The following is an 18,603-nucleotide window of genomic DNA, read 5'->3' on the forward strand; positions in this document are numbered from 1 at the left end:
ATTCTTTTCGACATGGAAACGATTTGTGATCGTGAATATAACAGGACTCCTGAAAAGAATACTCGTACAAATTCCACGGGAATTGAACAAAAATGTAGCTCCATCGAACTTCTTTTCTTAAATCTAGATAGTCTTGAATTGTACAACATGTTGCAAGTTAAATTGTACAACATGTTGAAGTTGAATTGTACCAGAAGTTAAATTGTACAACATATTGTGAATTGTACATACAACTTATAAAAGTCCTGCTTTTTTATTATTATTCAACTGAGAGAATCATCACGGTCACATAAAAATTGCACATCATTGTACTATTATAATATCCTTTATAATTTGATTTGTCACTTCCTTGGATAAAAGTTTCCGATTGTTAAAGCCCAATCACGACTGGTCAACTTAAATATTCTAGTCTAATACTGTATCCACGTCACAAATGGAGTAGATTTAAATTGACCAATCATATAGTCGTAGATTTGAAATTAAGGTGAACAAAGCTATTTTAAGGTTGTTTTATATGGACAAAATTCTAAGAGAACTCTGTTTCAATAGGACTAGTTATTATCTTCACCTTATTATTTTCTAGACAATCATTAAGGCCCGGCGCCCACTGATGGGACGGCATGGCAAGGGATTTTCATGTGACCAATAATATACCCTAATTGTATGGCGTTGTAGTTGAGAGTTTAGAGGTTTAAAACTTTCTTTTCATTTTATTTAATTTGATTTGACTTGGTGATATTTTTTTTTCAAATAAGTTGTTATAATTAAATTCGTTAAATAAATTTAAAAACTCTTTACATTTTGTTTCTGGTCCCTATCATTTAATTGCTTGCTGTAAATACTATGGACAACAAAGAACAACATTTGCCATGGAACTATCAACGTAATGGAACGACGGCACAAGAAATTGCCTCTGTACCATCAATGGAACTGTCTAATGGTATTACGGTATAGAAAGGGACATTTCAATGACAATACAAATAGCTTAGGGATACCGAGCCAGCAACCAACGGAATACTTCGGCATCATCATACTTTGGCAGGCTTCAAAACGCCGAGTGTGACTGCAGTGTAGAGGAGGGGGCAGGAACGGCTGTTAGTAGTAGATGGCATGTTTCGGCAATCCTAAGGATGGACGGCGTACTTAAATATACTGCGGCAAGTCTAAGGATGCTGCGATATGCGTAAGGATACCACGGCATAATTACCGTCAGTGTGCGCTTGCACATAGGATGCCGAAGGTTCCCTTGTCGTGCTGCCAATGGACGCCGGGCCTAATTTTTTTCCCAAATTAATATAATAATCATAAAATAAGTACTTGGTACTTGGTGCAACGGGCTGGTTTCCGCAACTCGACGACAAAGCGCCTATTTTGCGTGTGGTGTAACATAAGTAAAATAAGCAACAGCCCCTTTCTTTGCATCCTTTGAAAGTGAGTGCTCACTGTAACATATGAGTCCAACTATAATATAGTTCGGAAGTGATCAAAACTGCAGCCTTTTGGCAAGGGTGCCTCCATCAATGTTTTCCAGAAGTTTCCTCTTCAGGGAGGGTTTCTCTTGCTCGACTTTTGTGATGTTTGTCGGTAGCGGCAGCTTGTTGCCTACCGTAGGTGCTGGTTTATTACTGAAACAAATAAAAAGGAGATTGTCATAAAAATTTAATCAATATCCCCATACTCATTATTGGTTTTAGAGTAAAATATTTTCACTAGATATTGTTTGTATGTGTGAATGTCTTATTCAACAGTTCTTGTCATCGGTAATCTTGTGCTAAGTATAACCCGGTTGTATTGAGCGAAAAACCCTTTACTCACCTAAAGTAAGGCATCTGCAGGGCTTGCGTGCAATCGCAGCGGCTGGGCGGGTAGAGCGCTAACAGGCTCTCCAGCAGCTGGATAAGGTCGTCTGATGCCGCGCTGAAGATGTGCCGCAGCTGTTGGGGCGGGAACTGCTTGAACTGTACGTAGTCTGAGAGACTCTTTAGACCCTGCAACAAAATGGGACATTATGAAGTCCATGCGTCTCGCTAGCGCCACCAAGCTGCTGTTGAACCAATTACTGGATGGAAGGATTAAGGCGTTACTTTGCGGAAGTCCATGTTAATAAAAATGGAAGTAAATTAATTTGCTACTCCCCGAACCCAGTGAAGAAGAGTCTTTGGCTGAGTGTCGAGCAGTCAACAGCCCCTGAGAATGCCACATGGAGAGGCGAAACACGTGTCGGGTATATTTTTGGTGGTAGTTTGTAACTGTAGTTTGTGTTATTTATTTTATTAATTTTATGCGGGGGAGGGTGGGATAATTAACTGCATGAAAAAATATTTAACACAAGCGCAGCTATTTTCACGATTTAACCTCCACTGGGTTCGCGGAGTAGCAAATTCATTTACTTCCATTTTTATTTGCTATTGAACCTTCATTATTTTAGATTTTAGTATAAATATTGTGTGCTTGATTTACTATACAACATGGCATGACAGTGGTCACTATTGACACAACGATTAAACAAACACAATCACAGATGTCGCTTACGGCGTCGAAAGCCGAAAAAACTCAATACAAAGATCTATAACAGACACATTAATAGTCGGTCTTTTTTGAAGATGGAGAAATGACATTTGCAGGGTTGTCAGTTTTCGTAAGATTTTAAATAGGCATGTAGCGTTGTCGACAATTTTATTTTTAGTCCGCTGCATGCGATGCGACCGTTTTCGTTTGGCGCATTGTATCACGAAGTCTATAGCTTCTGCTATTTGTACATACCTTTATAATTCAGGAACATATCAAAGGGCATTGGCCAATTCCTATATAAATTTTTGTTGACATAATTTGTATGCGTCAGTTTATGAAAAATATGTGAGGATATAGAGTTGAAAGTCCTGAACGAATTTTGTTTTGTGTTTACTAGTTTGGGAACTCAGGAATTAAAGTTATTCCTGTTTGAAGTTTAGTGTTACGTAATTGGATAAAATATATTCGGTTTATTATTATATCAAAATAAATTACAAAAGCCTTAACCATAGTTAATAAAAGCTGAATGGTGCCGTGGACTTGTGACGTGACGAAAGTTCAGAAGAAATTATTTTGTATATGTACTGGTATGGTCAAAAGGCATGAAGTTAAGCCATAACAAAAAAACTCAGTTAATTAATAGCATACCATAGACTATATTGCACTAGCAACTCGAACACAAATTATGTTTTTGTGAAACGTGCCATCTATCCCTGATTTTGGAAACTTTTTGTCAGTTTTACCATTTTCTCGGGTGGTTATTATCCATAAGTAGGTATTGAAATTCCTTTTTTGGCTTCTAGATGTTGCTCAACGTTAAAAAATTGATAGTTGTAGATATCAGTCCGGTTACATACTAATTAGTCATTAGAGTTTCTTTTAAATATGATTTTATTTCCAGACTTAGATAGGCCGCTATTATAATTTGAAAAACCTAATGAATTTATTTTATTCAAACTTGTAATTAAGACATTTGAAGACGCTAACGAATTCTTTTAACTATGATTTTGCCATCGTTCTTTTTTAGTGATTCAACAGTTTTACGTAAAGTTTACAATTTTGTGTGATGTGTTATTATTATTTATAATGCAATCTACTAGTAGGAGACACTATCTTATTTAAAGCCGTCTTAATTATTACTGAATAACCAAACACTTACGGGCCAATTTTCTTCATTAGGCGTGCCAAAGACCTGAAAGATGCGAGACAGCTGGTCGAGATCAGTCTCGCCTGGCAGGAAAGGCACACGGAGTAGTAGTTCAGCTAATATACAGCCCACGGCCCACATGTCCACACCTGTACCGTATTGTCGAGCGCCGAATAGAAGTTCCGGTGATCTGTGGATACAGATTATTTTTGGTCTGATGTGAAATCTTCTTGTCTATGTCAGTCAAGAAGAAACATACTTTATTGTTGTTTTGTTTTGATTTGCTTGAGTATTATTGTGTATAGAGCTGTAAATCCGCACTCGAAGCGATCAAAATTTTGCCGCGCTCGGCGCTGGCTGGACGCCACCATATACTCGCCTCTCGTGGATCGAACCGCAAGATGGCGAAAATCCTTGATCGCGTAGTTGTCGCACGCGTCGTGCAAGTTTTTGTTTTTTGTATAAACCTATTGTAATGCAACAATTTTGTGATCTTAACGATAAATACGCACAATAAAAGTGTTTTCAAAGTTTTTGGAGTTTTACATAAACCTTTTAGTTTTAATTATTAATACAAAGATCAGATTTACTTAGACCAGGCAATTTGTTATACATTTTTGTGAACATGACGTATGGCCTAGACGAATGTAGAATTAATCTTGATCTAGGTAGAATTAGTCTATTTTTAATCTATTAAATGAATATATATAGATTGCAATGTTATAGTTGACGAAACACCAACTCGTCTTATCGCTTTATCTTTAGAGTACAATAGGGCAAAAGATTGAGCTGTCTGGGTAACGTATGTAGTATCTATATAGTGCAAACATATACCCACAGTTTACAAAAACGACTTGGATATGTAAAGAAACAGTTCGAAACTAAAATTCAGAAAAAGCGCTTAGTGCACCAGCTCTCATAACACGTCGTCGGTGGACCAAGATCATTACGTTCATGTACACTTTAAGTAAAAGAAGTGTAATTAATGCTTTATTACCCTATTGTCATAGAAAGTATAATCTGTTTCAAGCTGTAACATTCATCAGTGCAAGTAATATTTCCTCAGCTATACCTACATCGTTGTCAAGTATGGTTGCTCCTTTTCTAATTAATACACTCACTTAACATAGCCTCGCACTAGGGAAATACTGTGTCGCGGGTGCAATGGACACACACATAGACAATCACAAATTACACTCAAACTCACGAGAGATATAAATATTGGCCATACAAATATTTCTCCTGGCGCAGGTTTCGAACCTGGGACCTCTGCGTGGCAGTCTGGCATGGTAACCATTCAGCCACAGAGGCAGTTAAATTAGACCCACTCTAAGGGTCGTATTCCAGAACTCTACTCAATGCTCAAATCAGGACTTGAGTATGATTTCTCCTGCTTTAAATCATACTCAAGTCCTGACTTGAGCATTCAATAAAGTTCTGGAATACGAGCCCTAGAGCTCTAGGCTGTCGATTAACAGATGTGATGAAATATTATCATTCCTAACCTGTACCATCTGGTGACCACTTGATGTGTGTTTATCCTAGTAGGAGAGCCAAATGCCTTTGCCAGACCGAAGTCACCAATCTTCAATATTCCTTCCTTGTTTATGAGCAAGTTGTTTGGCTTTAGATCTCTGTGCAGTATCCAGTTTTGATGCAAGTATTCCAAGCCTGTTAACAAGTATGTTAATGGTGTTATCACATGTGTTCCAGACAAGTCAGTTCTGAAAGGACTTAAAATTCAAAATTTGTACTAATTGCTAATTAAATTATTAGATGAAGAGTGTATTACTGAACAATTTAAGCACCATAATTGACCAAGTAAATTATATTAGACATTGGAATATGCCGAGTGGATAATACCTTCATCTGAAATTCCGGACTTATCACATTTATATTAATTTTGACCTTCTAAGCAATCTACAATGATAACACGCTAAACGCCCATATAATTACATTGTACTGCTTCAGGCGCAAGCAAGGATGACCTTAGTTTTGTATGAAAAACGCATATAGATTATTAGTCTTTATAGATAAATGGAATATAGTGCTAAATTTGAATGCGACATTTTCATTGTAATGTACACTGGATGTTTTGTGATCATAGGAATAACAGAATCTGGATCTGAATCATGTCACATATTATGTAGATTTTGTTAAAGTACAGTCAAATTTATATCAAGCTGTACATTTTTATTAAAATATTGCTTCCAGGGTAACGGAACATGCTCTGACAATGTACAGCTTGATGTGGTGCCTTTTGTACATGGGGTCTAAGGAGGTTATGTGTAACTAGCAATTATTTCAGTATGGTAGTGTAGTAATAAGCAAAGTTTGGAATTGTTACTAAAACTATTGAGTTCAAGGTCAACCAAAAAATTTATAAAATCTATTTTTTCAGATCTCGAATTGCGCATAGGTACTCTTTTTTTTTCTAGCAAACAATAGTTTTGGGCGCTTTACAGGTCTCATGGTTACAACTGACTGACTAAAACTATTTTGTTTACTATTTATAACTTGTAAATAATATTTTTTGCCTAAAATTTTTTCTCATTTTGCGATTTCAGGTACTATCCATTCTATGTTTATTACTAGAAGTTTAGGTGAATATATTCTGCCTATTCCAATCTGTTATTATAATAATAGTAGAATATCAAGGAAGTACGAAAAATAAATCCAATTGATTCTTACCTTTTAATGTCATAATCATATAAGCCTTAACATTGGCAGGTGTAAGTACAATGTGATTGTCCTTAACTATTATTTCTAAATCAGTGTCCATGAAATCAAACACTAGTGACACATTTGATTTTTGTCCAAAAACGTCTGTAATGAACAAAAATTAGATTTACAAAATTTATATAAGAGCATGTGTTATCTGAAAAATTAGGCTACTGCTGGTAGGGTAATCTGTCCAGATCCAGCCTATGTATTCTAGGTATTTTTATTGCAAAGCAGCAGTGCTTTTCAATTGCAATATAGAGCCAATGCAATTGCAGACAAAAGAGATTAAATAAATTAAATCTTTCGTGTCAGTAATGTCAATAGGGCTAGCATGACGGGGCGTAACTTGCGCGAGAGCGATCTTGTATTTTTTTTATTACATTAGGGGGAATTATGCTATATATAATAGAAATGACACACTATTGTTTTTTAAGTAACAAAAGAAAGTACCGTTATTCAACAGCGCGAGATGGGTCCAGGTACATTGGCTGTTAAAAAACCTGCGCACGCGCATCGTCAAGTAACGATGTTATTTATTTATTTATTCAAAAGTAACAGCAATTACATTTATTATAAATTCTTAATAATATTTTAAATAAGTAATCGCTACAACATTTATTATCTTATTTACATCCTATTTCAAATTCAATTCTAAAACTTAAATTGAATAAAAACCAAAATTGAATTTAAAAACAGGACGTAAATATTACCTTACTTACTTACTTACCTATTTCTGCCGCCAAGCAATAATGCCAGCATTACTGTCTTCTGGTTTTGTAGGGTAAGGGTGATGGTGAAATTACAGGCACATGGGACTTGTCAACTTATATCTCAGGGTGACGGGCACAGTGGCAGTGCCCCTCAGATCTTTGCGATTTGAAGCTCTGAGTGGCACTGCAACTGTTATGGACAGGCGTGTAGCTTACCACTACCTTACTACTTTTAACTTACTTGATATTATAAAAAAATATATATTTTAAAACAGTTGTTAAAACCTAAAATGTGGCCCCTGAAAAATTATTTGAAATTTCAACAAAACCCTGATGATATGTTTATGTAGTAATATAAAAAAGTATGCCAAAGTCACAAACCCCAATACACAACATACCTAATAATCCTATCAAATTAACATGCTGCAACTCCTGTAGCAGCTTAATCTCTCTAAGAGCAGTCCTGTTAATACCATCTTGAGCTTCCAGTCTTGATCCAATTTTAATCTTTTTTACTGCCACTATCTTTTCTGTTTTAACATCTCGGGCTTTATATACTGTGGCAAACTGAAAAAAAAATAGAAATTTTATACAAGACTATTACAAGGTTTTTAGTCATTGTAACGTGAAAGGGTTAATGTAAGTAATAGTATTAGCAGAAAAACATTACAAACACTGGCTTAAATGTATTATTACTTATTGTTTAATTTACATGTGCAATAAATTTTCTTCATTTGAATGTTACAAAGAAAATAATGTTCTGACGAAAGAAATAAAGCAAAATGTAACAAATTAAGGAATACGAACCTGTCCTTCTCCTAGGAAGTCGATTTTTTCATATCGCAAAATTGGCTCTTCCATTATGCACTTACTTCTAAAAGTAAATTTGTTAAATTGCAAATTATTGCTTATTATTTTCTACTCATTATTGGAAAGTGCTTTCATTTGATGTTCAAAGTATTTATTTAAAATAATTAATTTAAACGTGCACACGCGAACCGAACATTCAATTTTAAAATTTGACATTAAGAAGTTCCGTTCATAAACCATTCCACTCGAACATAGTGATCATCTATGGACTCGAAGCTCAGCGATAATTAGAAACATGTTTGTTAACATGCTGTTGGCAAACATGTTGGCAGTGTTTTTGAAGTAGTACTTGTACGCACGGACAACGGCACATCAGACTACACATTTTTGTTCGATAATCGCCTCCATTGCACTGTGATTCCCCCATAGGCCATAAATCAAAAAAAATCATTGGCTTATCCCGGTTAGATCAACTCACTAAGTTAGTAACTAGTTAACAAGCTTCCAAAAACTATAAATATCAATGTAATTAGGTCACGTTATCATTCACTTTTGTGCATCGGAAGTGAGCGCATCGCGAGACTAATTATCACCACGTGTGAGTCATCGAAACTTAATCACTTTGTTTTTGAGTGTCACTATTCCAAATCAAGTGTTTACGTGTTGTGAAAGCATGGAGATCCAAGAGCATGGTATGTACTTTTATTATCAATTTTTTTTAATTTTTTTTATGCATATTTTTTTTTATATAATTTTTTTATTGAAGGCAGTTTTTTGGTGAAAATTTTTGGCATAACTTAATTTCCTTTAGACCTACAACTTTTGGCTGCGCTGAGCTGCACCTGAGGTATATGGTTTTTGAATAAAGAATATGTCCTTATTAAGAGCTATAAGTTTCATTTGCATCTTGCTGCCTCTTCTTGGCTTAAAGGGGTGTCAAAGTATGCATGTCCATAGTATTGAATTTTTAATTTTTTTTTAAGTTCAGCTTTCATATTGTTTTAGGTACATTTTTCAAATGTTCTGTATCGAGGATGACAATTTTTGATATTTGGCACTCTAAAGTGGGTAATCCAAATGAAAAAATGCAACACGTCCTGAGCACTTTGACCGAAACATCATCCCTTTCTGACGACATCGAAAATATTGATTTAGAGACTTTAAGCCTTAAAATTAAGAATATTTGTAAACGAATTTCCCACTACTGGGCAAAGTCGAATCGTACTAGATCTAAATTCTTAGAAAAATATTCAGATTGGCTGCATGTCGTTGAAAATATTGATGTACAGCGAACTGAGTTACGTGTATCTCAGAGCTTTGACGAAGTTAAACCATCAACTTCTTCATCGCATGGCCGTCCGAGAATTAACTTTGACGACACCAGTAAACGTACAAAAAGGAGAAGATTGGCTAGTTTGTCTAACCAAGACCCTTCTCTTGTACAGTCATTGCTCAATGCGTCCGATAGCTTGTCTTGTCCTGAAATCGATTCTAGCGAAGTTTTATCGCTCATTGTTGAAGCTCAGTTAACTCGACATCAATATATATTAGTAAAGAAATTTATAGACAATAAGTTTTCAAAAACCATTTTCCCATCTTACCAAAGTGTCGTGGAATCTAAAAAACACTGTTATCCTTCAGATATTACTGTTACAGAATCATCCGCCGAAGTCGAACTTCAAAGTTTATTAGATCATACTGCCAATCGGATTCTCAAGTCTCAAAAAGATGTTTTGGATAGTGTACCTAATGAGTCTCTAGATAAGATATCTTTGATAGGGAAATGGGGTTTCGATGGCAGTACAGGGCATTCAGAATATAAACAGTGTTTTTCTGACTCCACTCTTGAAGACAGTAGCCTGTTTGTTACTTCGTATGTGCCACTTCAGCTTGTTTTGACAACAGATAACAAAGAAAATTCAGTAGTTTTGTGGAAAAATCCTCGTCCTTCATCAACTCGATACTGTCGTCCTATACGCCTCCGATATTTGAAGGAATCGACTGCAGTGTCAGTTGAGGAAGAAGCTCATTTTAAAGATAAAATAAGGAACTTGCAGCCTACTGTTTTCAAGGAAGAAGATCGCGAATATCGCATTACTCATTGTTTGCAACTTACTATGGTAGATGGTAAAGTGTGTAATGCACTTAGTGGTGTTTCTTCATCAAAATGTTTTATATGTAACGCCTTGCCCAGTGAAATGAACAAAATTGACGAATGTTTAAATAAGGAAGTCGATGAGAGTAAATATGAATTTGGTTTATCACCTCTTCACGCGTTAATACGTTTTTTTGAATATTTTGTTCATGTCGCGTACAAGTTAGATGTTAGGAAATGGCAAGCTAGGTCCGCTAATGACAAAATGCTTGTTGCTGCAAAAAAATCATATGTTCAGACTCAATTTAGAGAAAGATTAGGGCTTATAGTGGATAAGCCTAAAAGTGGCGGAAGCGGAACATCAAACGATGGTAATACAGCCAGGCGGTTTTTCTCGAATTCAGAAATTTCCGCTGAAATTACTGGGATCAAGAAGGATCTCCTAGATCGTTGCTGGATCATCCTTCAATGTTTAAATTCGGGATATAATATTAATAAGACGAACTTCGAAGAGTTCGCTTTAGAGACGGCTCGGCAGTTAGTTGCCGAGTATCCGTGGTATAACATGCCTGCTTCCGTTCACAAAGTTCTAATTCATGGTGCTAATGTTATAGATTACGGTTTGTTGTCAATCGGAGAGTTGTCTGAAGAAGCAGCTGAAGCGACTAACAAATACATCAAGTCTTTTAGAAAAAATCATACGCGTAAAATGAGTCGCATTGTGACCAACACAGATTTAGTAAATAGGCTGCTTCTTCATTCAGATCCCTTCATAACAGGTCTACGAAAGTTACCTGTTAAAAAAAAAGGTGTACTGTCAAAAGCTGTATTAGACTTGTTATGTATTTAAAGTTAATATTGTTGAGATTTAATGTATTTTGGTATAATTTGTGTTTTGTTTGTATTTTGTAAAATGAACTTTTTTATGTATTTTTATTGTTTTAATTTATTCATTTGTGGTTATTGTTAATACAAATAATCATTATTTACACAGTTTTACCATTAAAAGTCGCAGTATAAAATGTTTTAGATACATCGTCTAAAAACAAAATTACTGCGAGACATTTTTACACCTAAATATTGTCAAATATTTTTTAAAATGTATAATTTTATTAATTTACGTTTACCTAATCATATTTTAACGTAATAAAATAAAAAAATAATAATAATTTCGGAGTTACGTATTTATGACCGCCTTAGTATGGAGCGTGAATCACCGTGCATTGCAACGGAACTAGATACGTCAATGTGTAGCTTGATGTGCAGGCGTGGGAGGAAATAATATCATTTTAACACATTTGAAGTTTGTCTTATGTCACTAATGTAAGGTTTTGTTGTAAAATGTATAAAGAGAAGTAAATAAGAATTTTTTGGAATTTTAATAGAATAAATAATTAGGTTAAATATTTTACATGTCTCCGTAAAAAAACTCGAACCAAAATTAATTCTTGAGGCAAAATATCGTTTTCATACAAGTTTTAAGGTTTTTCGAGTTTTTACATAGATTTTCATCACTGCTAAACATTAGAAAATGAAACTATTTCTATCCGAAGAAACAAATTCATTTTTCAATTTTCTATTTTGTTTCTATATCTGTGAAGCGCAGTGTATATTATATTTATTTAATTTTAATTATGTAAAAAACATCTATTTTAGCTGTAGTCAGTGATGTTATAAAAACATTGTACAGGGTTGTACGTCAAGCATGACACTTAAGATTTAAATCCAACTCTATGCCGCTTAGGATAAGAACGGTCCAAATTACAAAGTGTCAAGCTTGACGTGCTCTTGACTGTACCTCCTCCCACTACCATTGACGTGAAGACGCGAAGGTAAAGGCCAGCGTGAGAGAAAGTATGGCTGACTTGGCAGCCAACATTAATAGCGAAAATTTTGGCAAACACGATTACCTTGTTCGATAAGTATGTTATCATAGATTTAGTCATGATTTAGTATATATATGTAATGATTTTTCTTGAAGTTTTTAATTTCATGATTCAGTTTTTGAACGAAAATAAGGATGTAATGCCAACGCTTGCCGCGCGTTCCATTGCTTAAATTGGAGAAAGTTTTCACACACTCCATCTTTGTTATTCGTTTTAAAATTTGTGTTATGCTATCCTGCTGTCACAACATTAACAAATTTCTAGCAACGCAATGAAAGTTATTTTGCTGCGGCTGGTTTGCAAAGATGCTTTCTTTAAAAAAATTGTAAACATTCTGTAAAAGTGAATTGCTCTTCCAATAATAATGTCCGGTGGGCTTATAGATAAAGTATACATAGGCTTGGACAACGCTCCTACTGCGTTCGACATAAAAGGACGCATTCTCGGCCCTGTGAGTTTATCTAAATTTACTAAAGATTTCCTGTTGTAATATTCAATAATACTTAGTTTACATGCTTGTATTGCAGAATGGAACAAATTTAGAATATATCCGATCAGAAACAGGCGTACTAGCGACTCTAAAAAGTGAGAAATTTGAACCTCTACACTTAGTTCTCCAGCACACGAGATCGGAGTCTCTGACTGCCGCACGGTCGTTGGCGCAGAATTTAATAGAGACTATAAGAGCTGAGTTGGCTCAATGGAGTGCTGCGCAGGCTGGTGGACCTCCTCCTGCTTTGAATGTGCCGCCACCTACGCTGACGACTACGAGCGCACCTCCCCCAGTACCTCCTCCCGTTGCCTCTGTCACTTTGTCCACATCCACAACCATGACTTCTGCCGCGCAATCTACAGTCCTCCCTCCTGTAGTCAGTGTTGCTGCCAGTGCCCCCCTTATGACAGTTCGACAACCAACAGTTCTTCAACTCTTACCTCAGCAACAATATGTTCTGAACCAAGAAAATGGACAGCTAATACCCATAGTTCAACCTGGAGTCCAAGTATCAAATACAAACTTCACGTCACTACCTATAGCCCAGCCTTTGGGCATTCAGCAACCCAATTTTGGAGCTACACAGATTGTAGATTTGTCCAATATGCAGCCAGTAAATGTAACCCAATTGAGACTGAGTGGAGTGCCATCTTCCATGTCTATGATCCTTCCTAATGGATTGAATTTCCCTCAAGCCAGTTTATCATCTAATGATACCACTACTGTCAGTTCAGCTACTGCCACTCCAGTGGTTTGTGCAGCTCAGAGTACAAATTCATCACAAAAAATACTGTATAGTACTGACAAAGGGGATAAAGAGGTGAAATACCACATCCAAGGGGGTGAGACAGTGCAATGGACCATGCCAGGATCTCAGACAATGCTTATTCCATATCAACAATTACAGGACTTTACATCAAATCAGACTGGCATAGCTAACTTGCAGCCTCAGCAGTTTGTTTCTGTAAGTTTTCATCTTCCACTATAGGTATGAGTATAAGCTTTGACCTTAGTCCATTTAAATGGACATATTTTTTCTGTACAGATTGCTCCAGCAGGAGGTCTCCAACAGACGTCTTTGCCTTTAACAGCAGCTCAGTTACAGCATTTGCAAGCTACAGGCACTATCATGCAACTCAATCAGAAGGTATTTATTTGATTCATAATTTACTCCAAACTTTTAGGAAATTTTCTTCTTCTTCATAAGTTAACTCATCATTGTGATAAAATTGATATGACTTAAGTAAGTTGCTGTAAACTTTTCACAGGAAGCCGAAGTAGCATAGTGTCGCTGTATTATATTTTTAATCAAACCTGCACTGTAAGGTTGGGAGCAATGTTTTGACATCTCCAGTATACTATCAGTTGTTGAGGCACCACAGATATACCACTTTGGTACATAATGTGCATTATCTGTCAAATATATTTGGACGAAGACTAGATTGGGATTAAGTTACTTTGAATGATTTACTACTTTCAAAAGTTAATATTACTTGCTTGGACATAGGGCATGCAAAAATCGAGTGATTTTGAGAGCCGGTTTTAAATTTTCGGTCACTCTTTTTAAAATTCAGTTAAGCGTGAAACACACAGCGGGTGCGGGTGGGGGGCGTGGCGGGTCGGGTGTATAACGCGTGCGCCCGTCCTGCGCCTGCGCGTATAAGTAAATACACAGAATTAGACCCGACAGGCGCCGTGTCGCCTCGACACAACTCGGCGGGTTGGTGTCGGATGCCTTGTTTCTAGAATCATGTCATAGGATTAGATTAAAAATAAGGCCGCCGACACCAACTCGGCTGTGATGCCGGGTTGGTGGGCGCCGTGTGTAGAAAGCTTACCTCTTCCCATTGTCACGACAGTCTGTCGTCTTAACGACCGACAGTTAATCGTGTCGTCCTGTATGTGAACAATTTCATTTAAATATACAAGCCACGACACTTTAAACTGCACGACTATCTGTCGTCACGACATAATGAGAATGAGCCCTAAACAGTTTGCATGCCCTTGGACTTGGATAGTGGAGGAAAACGTCTTGATGAAACCTATATATCAGAGAAGGTTTATCAATTACTTTTAAGATATGCTATGTCCCCAACCCTATAAGCCAGGCTAGTGGACTCTGGGTTATTAAACTCTCTACTTAGAAATAACTGTGGCATGGGGTAGTAGTTTTTTTTATATTAATAATTATCTTATTTCATACTGATAAGGAAATTTTTCCAACAGCCCATGGTGAGCAGTGGCTCTCTAATAAACATAATCTCGACAGGACAAGCGTCATCGCCACAGATTATCTCAGTGAGCATTTAGTTTCGATGTTGTCTGTCATTCTGTCACTAATCATTTAATTATTATGGCTTTACATACAATCACTGGTGGCTGTTTGGTGGCATAGTTTTTTAATGTAGATTTCAATTACAATTATTGTATGTTTTCTTTACATTTCATAAACAATAACATAAACTGTATATTGGCAACTAATATACTTTTACAATCCACGCATGAGTTGATTCTATTCGTTTACACAGGGGTTAAAGATCGACTTTGCGAAACATATAGACTTACGCGCGGATTTCTACAAATATTTTTTAATCCATCTTATTAAAAATCTTCAGCTGTAAATTTTTTCTGAATGATTTGCTTCATAGATCCATTTTCACACAATGTGCCATTTCTTTTATATTTCATCTTATTTACTTCGAATATCAATTAAGATCCTGTAATTCCAATACTTGTTCAATTACAGAATTCTTCAACACCTACAAAGATGGGCCAAGACCACAGAGGTCAGAAAAGACTGTCTGACGGAACTCCAAGTCAATTGCAACTGCGACCCATTGCGCCAGCTGGGTAAGAAATGGACTACAGGCTATCGTTAATAATACCTTAGTTTTAGTACACCTAACTGGATTCTCTTTCAGCCTTTTAAGGATTATAAAGGATAGGTATGAAACGATGTGAAACTCTAAAAATGGTACGGTTTTTATAATATGTTATACTGTAGTTGAATAAATTTCACTTCATATCTTGCAGAACGAAAGATTGGCTAGAGACCAATTTTCGCTTTCTACATAATCCAGTTATATTATATATATATATAATTATATATAATTATGACGAGCGGTAGAAGAAAGAATTCTCAAGGTCTTAAGTAGATAGAAGAGTGGCTTCAAATATAAAACCGTTTTATAGCCATCGGATTAAAAAGCCTAAAATTATAAAATTACAAGTTCTCTTTGATTGTCACAAAACGTTTTTTTTTATGTAGCAAAGGCACAGTTAGGTCCCAAGTTTGTAAACCAATACTTTGCACTACACGGTTCCGATTCCGTCCCAACTAGTCTATACAGAAACGGGCATTTTGACTACAAAATAGTCATCAACGCCCAATAATGGGGTCACGTGGACGTCGAGTTGAGAAATCATCCGTTGTTTTATATTTGTAACTAGAAATTGTTTTGATTTTCGTGTGGTATATTGAACAAGTGTGATGCCGCAGGTCGAATGTAAACCAGGACAAGAGCTCGACGCGCGATTCACGATCGTGGACATCATCTTCAGGTATATTGAAAACTTCTTTATGCAAAGATGTATTTCGTGTCAGTGTTGAAACGCAATGTAGAGCTATCATTTTGGTAGCAATATCTCTGTTAATTTAACAACGTTGCTTATTTACTTTTTATATCAAGAGCTTATACAATATTATAAATCTGCTTCTCAACACTGGCATAAACTCTTTGCACAAAACTATGGATGTTTATTTTTTGAAGCTGATTAATGTTGCCCGATTTTAGTGTACGTACTATTGTGTGATCAGCGCGAGCGGTGCTTTCGAAGGGATATTAAGGATTAGTATAAATTGTGGCGATTATAAAACAGCGCATAGTACTTAAGTTGCGTAATATGCGTAATTTGATCAAATGTATAATTTGACAAAAAGTATTTGGTAAAAAGCACTTCACGGATGTATTTAAATATTAATTCCAGGCCCACAAAGCGGAACTCCATAGGACCTTAATACATATTATTATTATAGAGCACAGCAGCTAAGTCAGCGAGCAAGCATCTCAAGATGTACCTTATTTACTGATTTTTCATCGCCTTAACCAGCCGTTTGCTTGGTGCATGTTAGTATTATTACTTTATAACAAACCCATCATTTACTATTTTCTTTTCTCTAATTATTTACGCTGTTGCATGTTTGCTGTATAGAAGAAAACGGATATTAATTTTCTTTCTTTGCTTATTAATAATTTCAGTAAACAAATTTTGCAGTCCACACGAGAAGACTTCTGGACTATTATTTTACGTTGCTAACATTTTTACCATTGTTTAGTACTTTAATAGCTTGGTTTGGACGTGAACTATGCTCAGCAGTGGAAGAAATAGGGTAAAATAGACATTATATCACCAGCGGTATCATACTACTCATTTCTAGCAGATTACGTAATATGTAGTCGAGATTGGCTTTCAGAGCTGCTGAGATTTTCACATGAGCAGTCCACTTATCTTGGTGCCCACATCTCGTAGTGCATGAAACTTTTTTATGGTATTTAACCCGGCAAGCAGTCAACCTGATGGAGAGTGGTATTCACCGAAGATTCTTAATATCGGAAATGGACATAATATAAATGTCCTGCAGTTTGCTCTCTTTACCCTTCGATCTGTAACATAGCAGTACTACTTTCGCGTAGAAATAGATAGGACCTTATACATAGCTCCCCTGGCGGTTTCATCACAGACAGTACCGTACCACCTGTAAAATTTTGTTCTGTCTTCTGCTCTGCAAGACTCAATTTTAGGTGCAGTTTTCTATTGCTCTTTTCAGGAGTATATGTCTTTCTTAACTTAAACCTCGTGTTATTCACCAACAGATTAAAAAATATGTATATTCTCAGAAATGGAACATCTTATCTACCGCAACCAACAACATGAAAGCATTTTGTCAATTGCGATCAGCCGAGTGCGCATCGTCGAGCTTGAATAAACATAGCTGAAACTGCGTTCAAGATCTTTGACAGAAAATTTTTGAAAACATAAAATCAGTCAGTCAGTTTCATTTAACAAATTGCATGTGCTGGAACTCCGTCCAAGATCTTTGGGAGAACGCATTCTGTCACAGCTCATAGGTAAAGTGCGAATTGTCTGAAGTTTTATAATAGTCAAAAAAGCGTAGTGTAAGCATGCTGAAGTCCAAGGAAGCTTATATCGGTATACTGATTTTGCGTTATCGTCGAATGTTTTATAATACACTAATAAGCGTAGCGCAGGCATGCTGCTACCCCTTTCAAGATCTTTGGGAGAAATCTTGTTATCGGGCTCTTTTGGGGTGTACATGTGATTGTTTTATAGTTTCATCAACTAAACGTAGTGCAGATGTGCTGAAATCTCATCTAAGAATTGGGGAAAAGCCATTTGCCGAGATTCTTCGATGTTTCCTGACTGTTCAGGCTATGGATGATTCTAAATCTGCGGTTGTTCGATGTTTTTTTCATTTCTTATGGTGCCTAGTTAGCGCTTTGCACAACTAAGTAACATGAGTGCTATTTCCATTGGATGTAAGTACCTACCTAGAACTAATCACGAAGACGACGGTTTACACCACTCTCATTAAGGTAATGTTAAAACACTTTACTAATAAATAATAAATACTTACACTGCATGGTTCAAACTATTTACAATACAGCCTTTTGAAAATGTAGTGTTGTTTTATGAGTCGTTCGGTTACAGCATAGGGTACGGTTATGGCATAGTTTTTTTAAATCAGAATATTCTTCTACCAGTTCTATTACAAGCTTGTCTTATACCTTCGTACTTGTAGCGAGGATGTGTTATCGTAGCGTAAATCAAAGAACGATTACATCAAATCGAGTGATATCAGTAATGTTAGTCGCTAAAATATTTAAGCTAAGCACAAGAAACACTCCGCGAGTCAGCAATTTCCAACGCCACAGGATTACATAGTGACTGCCTCAAAATTTAATTTCGGCTCTCTCTTTCCATACAGTTTTTTGCACAAGATACCTGACATCTTCCAGAATGGAAATTACTACGATAAGCGATGTTCAAGCGTACTACTATTTTGGCAATAGCAATGCGACACTGCGTAAAAGCATAGCGAGCATTGCGTTATCTACACATTTATTTTCAGGATCTGACTGGGGGCAGAAAGCAGCTGTAGCAGTACGCGGTTCGTGAAAGCAGAAATCGGGTCTTGGCACGCTCTA

At 36.3% G+C, this 18,603-nt stretch overlaps 2 protein-coding genes across 2 annotated transcripts in view; one reads left to right on the forward strand and one right to left on the reverse strand.

Annotated features, from left to right (window-relative positions):
- Positions 1–1,323: 1,323 nt before the first annotated feature.
- On the reverse strand, positions 1,324–7,953 carry LOC113234934 (cyclin-dependent kinase 7). Its single transcript, XM_026470454.1, has 7 exons — positions 7,900–7,953; positions 7,491–7,659; positions 6,350–6,484; positions 5,164–5,329; positions 3,671–3,848; positions 1,816–1,988; positions 1,324–1,625 (listed from the first exon to the last, which is right to left on the reverse strand). The coding sequence occupies exons 1-7, from the start codon at positions 7,951–7,953 to the stop codon at positions 1,484–1,486; spliced, it is 1,017 nt and encodes a 338-aa protein (XP_026326239.1). The 3' UTR covers positions 1,324–1,483.
- A 4,285-nt stretch (positions 7,954–12,238) lies between these two features.
- LOC113234807 overlaps positions 12,239–18,603 on the forward strand; it is an 8,118-nt gene continuing 1,753 nt past the window's right edge. Inside the window, exons 1-8 of the mRNA XM_026470301.1 lie at positions 12,239–12,334; positions 12,411–13,340; positions 13,422–13,523; positions 14,603–14,674; positions 15,123–15,226; positions 15,876–15,981; positions 16,724–16,749; positions 16,791–16,829. Of these exons, the coding sequence (XP_026326086.1) occupies positions 12,248–12,334; positions 12,411–13,340; positions 13,422–13,523; positions 14,603–14,674; positions 15,123–15,226; positions 15,876–15,981; positions 16,724–16,749; positions 16,791–16,829 (1,466 nt within the window). The 5' untranslated portion in view covers positions 12,239–12,247. The remainder of the gene's footprint in view (positions 12,335–12,410; positions 13,341–13,421; positions 13,524–14,602; positions 14,675–15,122; positions 15,227–15,875; positions 15,982–16,723; positions 16,750–16,790; positions 16,830–18,603) is intronic.

The sequence above is a fragment of the Hyposmocoma kahamanoa genome, unplaced genomic scaffold (genome assembly GCF_003589595.1).
Source record: "Hyposmocoma kahamanoa isolate Upper Pololo Valley unplaced genomic scaffold, ASM358959v1 86, whole genome shotgun sequence".
Lineage (NCBI taxonomy): Eukaryota > Metazoa > Arthropoda > Insecta > Lepidoptera > Cosmopterigidae > Hyposmocoma > Hyposmocoma kahamanoa.